The 8,729-nt window shown below is 42.7% G+C and overlaps 1 protein-coding gene across 3 annotated transcripts in view; it reads left to right on the forward strand.

Moving 5' to 3' along the window:
- Positions 1 to 2,327, forward strand: part of man2a2 (mannosidase, alpha, class 2A, member 2) — a 28,680-nt gene extending 26,353 nt beyond the window's left edge. For 2 of the 3 annotated variants that reach the window (XM_034176828.1, XM_034176829.1), the window contains 3 exons: positions 253 to 447; positions 562 to 675; positions 753 to 2,327. In XM_034176828.1, the coding sequence (XP_034032719.1) occupies positions 253 to 447; positions 562 to 675; positions 753 to 905 (462 nt within the window). In that variant the 3' untranslated portion in view covers positions 906 to 2,327. The remainder of the gene's footprint in view (positions 1 to 252; positions 448 to 561; positions 676 to 752) is intronic. The other variant, XM_034176830.1, reaches the window with a different exon arrangement.
- The last annotated feature ends 6,402 nt before the right edge of the window (positions 2,328 to 8,729 follow it).

Genomic DNA, 8,729 nt, shown 5'->3' on the forward strand with positions numbered 1-8,729 from the left:
AAACATAGAAGGTGCTGGTGTTGTTGCTTCTAGTTTGCTTGTACTTCATTTTGTGATCTGGCAGTGATTTGTAAAATAACTTTACTCGAGTTGTGTAGATAACTGTGGAGAATTCTCTATACATTTTGTTGTTTTGACTAGAAGTAGAAATCTAAGGGCATATTAGTTGAACCCCAAAGCTTAAGTAGTGCAGTAAAAACAGGCCATAAAGTCTAGAATGTACTCATTTTTATGTTTTCTGTCCTCCTTCAGATGATTGACAGTGGATCTACCAGCTTCCCATCGATACTCAGTCACATGACCAACGGCATCTTGAACCATGAGGTGCTGGCACTGCCGGTCCTGCCCAAAAAGCGCGGCATCCCTCCCCTGCAAACCTTTGCCCCTGTCAAGTCCATCTTGCCGTGTGACTTTCACCTGCTGAACCTTCGCAGCATCCAGAGTCAGGTGACGACAAAAAAGAAAAACAAAAAAAAAACAGCTGCTGCCAGTGATTTGGGGGATGGGGGGGGTGGGTGTTGATTGTAGGGTGTTGACAGAGTGGTTTGTGTGTTTGAGCAGCAGGACCCCAATGTGCCGTCGCTCTACACGGTGATGATTCTCCACCGTCTGGGGCTGGACTGTGGGCTGGAGGCGCAGAACCTGGGCTTCAACTGCACTACCACACAGGGGCAGGTTAGTACACAGAGGGCTCCCTAAAACTTCAGTTCTGTCTCCTGTACACCTTCCTCTTACTTTTCTGTCTCTTACAGCTGAGTGTATCTGGACTCTTCAAGAACCTGGACCTGCAGCTGCTTCAGCCCGTGTCTCTCACCCTGATGTACGCCAGCACGCCTCTGGCCAATGACTCCACCGTCAGCCTGGATCCCATGGAGGTTTCCGCCTACAAGCTCAAACTGCACTGAGACGAGGCAGCAGAATCCAGCAGGCTCAGACTCGGAACCAATAACCAGGCCCACACTGGCCACAGACCAGCACCGAGCATCTGCTCTCTTTCTGTCTCTTGCACATGGAGAACCATTTACTCCACGGCTGTAATGGCTCTGACTGAACAGCAGGGGGCAGGCGAAAACTGTTAGTGTGGGGAAAACGGGTAGATTTACAGCTCTTCCAAATCAGACTGTCCCAGATGCACTTGGTAATTTTTTTTTTTTCACAGTGATTTGATTTCTGCTTTATAGGAACTTTATTATACATCTTTTTGTATTTTCATTCCATCCTGGAGTGAACCAGTGAATGTAAATATCCCGATTACAGGCGACCTGGGACTCGCTCCATGAGAGGGCAGCTTTCAAAAGCTTTATTTGGTGTGTGGGTTTTTTTTAATGCACACAATGAAGATTTTCCTTCACAGAATCTCAACAGTGCATCTTTTCATGTAGCTGTAAATCTAAGAGTGACTGCATTTTTCTGTCGCTGAGCCCTGACCGCAGCCGCGGTGTTTACCAACAGAATGTGCTTCTTTATCTCACGAGGCGATCCTCGCTGTGGCTTTATAAGCTATCAATCGTCTGAGTTCAAGCGTCCCACTCGGCTCCTCCCACTCGTACTTTTTTCCCCTCCTCCTAATCTGTCCACCAGGATGAACACGGAGGGAATTCTTTTTGTCCTCCTCACCCTCTGAGCTTTTTCTGGCTGATGAGTAAAAGGAGTTTCAGTTCTTTCCTGTTTAGTACACGAATAGGAAAAGATGATACCTCTTATATATACACGTAACACATCTTACCAGTGTGGATGAAGAATGTGTGTTTAAGTGAAGCTACATTTCACGATATCAGGGACCATTTATCTGTGTGTTGTCATGTGGTTGCAGACAAATCATTATTTTTGTTTTTTTGCTTTCTTTGAAAAGAGATCAGACATGACACAAGGAGGGGAGGGGAAAAAAACCTTAAAACTTTCCACTCTGTGGTGCTTTTTGCCCGAGGTCAGCTTTAGCCGTCTGTTCCATTTGTGTCTCCTCGGTGGTGTGGAGGGTATTGTCATCTGTGGCCAAAGCTGAATCTGGCTGTCTCACTCTAATCTTTTTCACAGGAGGGCTGCACGTCCTCTGGCGTGACGTGTGTCACGCCTCTGTGGTCTCACAGCGCCACTAGCCCAGAGTTCACTTTCTCTCATCTTCTAGCTGTCACTCCTTCCGTCCGGCAGTGTCAGTGCATCTGATTCGCTGTAGTTTTTTTTTTTTTTTGTTAAATGTGACATGTAGCGCTGTCTGTTCAGATGTAATATATATGAAGGAAAAATGTCTCCTGTATGTTTATTCATTGTGGACAAAAGGTGCAGTGGAATCAAAGAAAATATCAATGAATAAAGTTCAAAATGCAAAAGTTCTTACTTTAAATTTTTGAGAATGCTTTAATTAGTCAGCTTTTATTTCACTGGTATACAGTAGCAGATACTGCCACTTTATTAAGTACATGCGTCTACATTATAAAATGTCCAGTTTGTCTCTTTCAAGAAAGGTTGCAAAGATGTGTGTTTTATTTATTTTTTGGTATAGAACCGTGATGCTGATACCTTTGAATGAAAACAGTGGTCAAAGTGTTTTGGGACCTGGTGCTTCACTGTTTGTGTGAGACTTGGACACTAAACACTGGCCGTCTTTAGTAGCGGGTCTGTCTGGAAGATCTCTGGGTGCCACAGGAATGACTTGTGTCCTACACACACTTACTTATGGAGTCTCGCCTGTATTGTGAAGTAACATCTGCATAATTTTGAGCATGTGGTTCAAAGCGCTGGACATAGAAGACATGAAGTAAAGTTTGATCTGGGAGCATGTACTGACACTGCTGCATCCACCACAGAACCAGGATAGTTCCTGGATGGCAACTAAAAAGGCAGAAAGCGGTTCTATGCCCACCTTGCAAAAGTAGCCATCAGCTGCAGCCACGGGCAAACGCAGTCCTCCCTTTGGCCTTCTCCAGCTATATAGTAGATACAACTCCAATTCTGGTGAAGTTGGGACTTGTGTGAAATGTAAATAAAAACAGAATACAATGATTTACAAATCCTCTTCAACCTATATTCAACTGAATACATCACAAAGACAAGATATTTAATGTTCAAACTGATAAACTTTATTTTTGTGCAAATGTTTGCTCATTTTGAAATGGATGCCTGCAACACGTTTCAAAAAAGCTGGGACAGTGGTATGTTTACCACTGTGTTAATCACCTTTCCTTCTAACAACACTCAATAAGTGTTTGGGAACTGAGGACACTAATTGTGTGTCATGATTAGGTATAAAAGGAGCATCACCAAAAGGCTCAGCCGTTCACAAGCAAAGCTGGGGCGAGGATCACCACTTTGTGAACAACTGCTTGAAAAAAAATAGCCCAACAGTTTAAGAACAATGTTTCTTAACGTTCAGTTGCAAGGAAGTTAGGGATTCCATCATCTACAGTCCATAATATAATCAGAAGATTCAGAGAATATGGAGAATGTTCTACACGTAAGCGGCAACGCCGAAATCCAGCATTGAATGCCCATGACCTTTGATCCCTCAGGCGGCAATGCATTAAAAACTGACATCGTGGTGTAAAGGATCTTACCGCGTGGGCTCAGGAACACTTCAGAAAACCATTGTCAGTTAACAGTTCGTCGCTACATCTACAAGTGCAAGTTAAAACTTTACCATGCAAAGCGAAAACCATACATCAACAACATCCAGGAACGCTGCTGCCTTCTCTGGGCTCGAGATGGACAGACGCAAAGTAGAAAAGTGTGCTGTGGTCTGATGAGTTGACATTTCAAATTGTTTTTGGAAATCATGGATGTTGTGTCCTCCGGACAAAAGACCAGCGCAAAGTTCAAAAGCCAGTATCTGTGATGGTATGGGGGTGTGTTAGTGCCCACGACATGGACAACTTACACATCTGTGATGGCACCATCAATGCTGAAAGGTGCATCCAGGTTTTGGAGCAACACGTGCTGCCATCCAAGCAATGTTGTTTTCAGGGACGTCCCTGCTTATTTCAGCAAGACAATCCCAAGCCACATTCTGCACAAGTACCCGCACAAGAGTACGGGTACTAGACTGGCCTACCTGCAGTCCAGACCTGTCGGCCATTGAAAATGTGTGGCGCATTATGAAGCGCAAAATACGACAACGGAGACCCCGGACTGTTGAACAACTGAAGTCATACATCAAGCAAGAATGGGAAAGAATTCCACCTCCAAAGCTTCAACAGTTAGTGTCCTCAGTTCCCAAACGCTTACTGAGTGTTGTTACAAGGAAAGGTGATGTAACACAGTGGTAAACATGCCACTGTCCCAGCTTTTTTGAAACGTGTTGCAGGCATCCATTCCAAAGTGAGCAAATATTTGCAGAAAAACAATAAAGTTTATTAGTTTGAACATTAATATCTTGTCTTTGTGGTGTATTCAATTGAATATAGGTTGAAGAGGATTTGCAAATCATTGTATTCTGTTTATATGAGCGAAGCGTCGCGCAGCTCACTCATGGTACAGGGCGTCCTACACAGGAAGTGCCAAAATTCAAGTCCACAGTAAAACAGGAAATGTTCAAATGTCAAACACTTCCTGGATTGACAGACGAGATCCCATGGAATCTCGCAGGAACTCAGTGGCAAGCTCACACTCAAACAGGAAGTGCCAATTTATCAGTCACAGTGAAACAGGAAATGTTGAACACTTCCTGGCATGGGTGGAGCTAGAGCGGAGGCCGGGGTTTCACTGGACTCTCCTGCTTGCCTCTACTGGTGGTTGGCTCTCACTACGGTATTGTATCACTTCCTGTTCCGGAGCACAGCGGTGTTTTTCTGTATCTGTTAGCTGTTTAATCTGCGCAGTTAGATTGATCTAGTTATCTAGATTACGATTTGTTTCCCAGTGTAATCTTTACGTGCCTTAACTAAAGCACTCCTTCTGCTGAATCACCTCTAAATTATTTACACATTATTCACTTTGCGTGTTTTTAGGAATCCGCTAGCTTAGCGTAGCTACTAGCTCTTAGCCGATTTAGCATGGCGGCTTCTCCTGTCTCTCCCGCACTTTTCTGCTCTGGGTGTGAAATGTTTAGTTATTCCTTGGCCTCCTTTAGCAGTAACGGTACTTGTAATAAGTGTAGCTTATTCGTAGCTTTGGAGGCCAGGCTGGGCGAATTGGAGACTCGGCTCCGCACCGTGAAAAATTCTACAGCTAGCCAGGCCCCTGTAGTCGGTGCGGACCAAGGTAGCTTAGCCGCCGTTAGTTACCCCCTGGCAGATCCCGAGCAGCCGGGAAAGCAGGCTGACTGGGTGACTGTGAGGAGGAAGCGTAGCCCTAAACAGAAGCCCCGTGTACACCGCCAACCCGTTCACATCTCTAACCAAAGGAAATTTGAAACTGCTGGCTAAGGCTAAGCGTAAATTTGGTAAGATTGTAATTCACGTCGGCAGTAATGACACCCGGTTACGCCAATCGGAGGTCACTAAAATTAACATTAAATCGGTGTGTAACTTTGCAAAAACAATGTCGGACTCTGTAGTTTTCTCTGGGCCCCTCCCCAATCAGACCGGGAGTGACATGTTTAGCCGCATGTTCTCCTTGAATTGCTGGCTGTCTGAGTGGTGTCCAAAAAATGAGGTGGGCTTCATAGATAATTGGCAAAGCTTCTGGGGAAAACCTGGTCTTGTTAGGAGAGACGGCATCCATCCCACTTTGGATGGAGCAGCTCTCATTTCTAGAAATCTGGCCAATTTTCTTAAATCCTCCAAACCGTGACTATCCAGGGTTGGGACCAAGAAGCAGAGTTGTAGTCTTACACACCTCTCTGCAGCTTCTCTCCCCCTGCCATCCCCTCATTACCCCATCCCCGTAGAGACGGTGCCTGCTCCCAGACTACCAATAACCAGCAAAAATCTATTTAAGCATAAAAATTCAAAAAGAAAAAATAATATAGCACCTTCAACTGCACCATAGACTAAAACAGTTAAATGTGGTCTATTAAACATTAGGTCTCTCTCTTCTAAGTCCCTGTTGGTAAATGATATAATAATTGATCAACATATTGATTTATTCTGCCTTACAGAAACCTGGTTACAGCAGGATGAATATGTTAGTTTAAATGAGTCAACACCCCCGAGTCACACTAACTGTCAGAATGCTCGTAGCACGGGCCGGGGCGGAGGATTAGCAGTAATCTTCCATTCCAGCTTATTAATTAATCAAAAACCCAGACAGCTTTAATTCATTTGAAAGCTTGACTCTTAGTCTTGTCCATCCAAATTGGAAGTCCCAAAAACCAGTTTTATTTGTTATTATCTATCGTCCACCTGGTCGTTACTGTGAGTTTCTCTGTGAATTTTCAGACCTTTTGTCTGACTTAGTGCTTAGCTCAGATAAGATAATTATAGTGGGCGATTTTAACATCCACACAGATGCTGAGAATGACAGCCTCAACACTGCATTTAATCTATTATTAGACTCTATTGGCTTTGCTCAAAAAGTAAATGAGTCCACCCACCACTTTAATCATATCTTAGATCTTGTTCTGACTTATGGTATGGAAATAGAAGACTTAACAGTATTCCCTGAAAACTCCCTTCTGTCTGGTCATTTCTTAATAACATTTACATTTACTCTGATGGACTACCCAGCAGTGGGGAATAAGTTTCATTACACTAGAAGTCTTTCAGAAAGCGCTGTAACTAGGTTTAAGGATATGATTCCTTCTTTATGTTCTCTAATGCCATATACCAACACAGTGCAGAGTAGCTACCTAAACTCTGTAAGTGAGATAGAGTATCTCGTCAATAGTTTTACATCCTCATTGAAGACAACTTTGGATGCTGTAGCTCCTCTGAAAAAGAGAGCTTTAAATCAGAAGTGCCTGACTCCGTGGTATAACTCACAAACTCGTAGCTTAAAGCAGATAACCCGTAAGTTGGAGAGGAAATGGCGTCTCACTAATTTAGAAGATCTTCACTTAGCCTGGAAAAAGAGTCTGTTGCTCTATAAAAAAGCCCTCCGTAAAGCTAGGACATCTTTCTACTCATCACTAATTGAAGAAAATAAGAACCCCAGGTTTCTTTTCAGGCTGACAAAGAGTCAGAGCTCTATTGAGCTGAGTATTCCATTAACTTTAACTAGTAATGACTTCATGACTTTCTTTGCTAACAAAATTTTAACTATTAGAGAAAAAATTACTCATAACCATCCCAAAGACGTATCGTTATCTTTGGCTGCTTTCAGTGATGCCGGTATTTGGTTAGACTCTTTCTCTCCGATTGTTCTGTCTGAGTTATTTTCATTAGTTACTTCATCCAAACCATCAACATGTTTATTAGACCCCATTACTACCAGGCTGCTCAAGGAAGCCCTACCATTATTTAATGCTTTGATCTTAAATATGATCAATCTATCTTTGTTAGTTGGCTATGTACCACAGGCTTTTAAGGTGGCAGTAATTAAACCATTACTTAAAAAGCCATCACTTGACCCAGCTATTTTAGCTAATTATAGGCCAATCTCCAACCTTCCTTTTCTCTCAAAAATTCTTGAAAGGGTAGTTGTAAAACTGATCATCTGCAGAGGAATGGTCTATTTGAAGAGTTTCAGTCAGGTTTTAGAATTCATCATAATACAGAAACAGCATTAGTGAAGGTTACAAATGATCTTCTTATGGCCTCGGACAGTGGACTCATCTCTGTGCTTGTTCTGTTAGACCTCAGTGCTGCTTTTGATACTGTTGACAATAAAATTTTATTACAGAGATTAGAGCATGCCATAGGTATTAAAGGCACTGCGCTGCGGTGGTTTGAATCATATTTGTCTAATAGATTACAATTTGTTCATGTAAATGGGGAATCTTCTTCACAGACTAAAGTTAATTATGGAGTTCCTCAAGGTTCTGTGCTAGGACCAATTTTATTCACTTTATACATGCTTCCCTTAGGCAGTATTATTAGACGGTATTGCTTAAATTTTCATTGTTACGCAGATGATACCCAGCTTTATCTATCCATGAAGCCAGAGGACACACACCAATTAGCTAAACTGCAGGATTGTCTTACAGACATAAAGACATGGATGACCTCTAATTTCCTGCTTTTAAACTCAGATAAAACTGAAGTTATTGTACTTGGCCCCACAAATCTTAGAAACATGGTGTCTAACCAGATCCTTACTCTGGATGGCATTACCCTGACCTCTAGTAATACTGTGAGAAATCTTGGAGTCATTTTTGATCAGGATATGTCATTCAAAGCGCATATTAAACAAATATGTAGGACTGCTTTTTTGCATTTACGCAATATCTCTAAAATCAGAAAGGTCTTGTCTCAGAGTGATGCTGAAAAACTAATTCATGCATTTATTTCCTCTAGGCTGGACTATTGTAATTCATTATTATCAGGTTGTCCTAAAAGTTCCCTAAAAAGCCTTCAGTTAATTCAAAATGCTGCAGCTAGAGTACTGACGGGGACTAGAAGGAGAGAGCATATCTCACCCATATTGGCCTCTCTTCATTGGCTTCCTGTTAATTCTAGAATAGAATTTAAAATTCTTCTTCTTACTTATAAGGTTTTGAATAATCAGGTCCCATCTTATCTTAGGGACCTCGTAGTACCATATCACCCCAATAGAGCGCTTCGCTCTCAGACTGCAGGCTTACTTGTAGTTCCTAGGGTTTGTAAGAGTAGAATGGGAGGCAGAGCCTTCAGCTTTCAGGCTCCTCTCCTGTGGAACCAGCTCCCAATTCAGATCAGGGAGACAGACACCCTCTCTAC

Source organism: Thalassophryne amazonica, chromosome 8 (genome assembly GCF_902500255.1).
Source record: "Thalassophryne amazonica chromosome 8, fThaAma1.1, whole genome shotgun sequence".
Taxonomy (NCBI): domain Eukaryota; kingdom Metazoa; phylum Chordata; class Actinopteri; order Batrachoidiformes; family Batrachoididae; genus Thalassophryne; species Thalassophryne amazonica.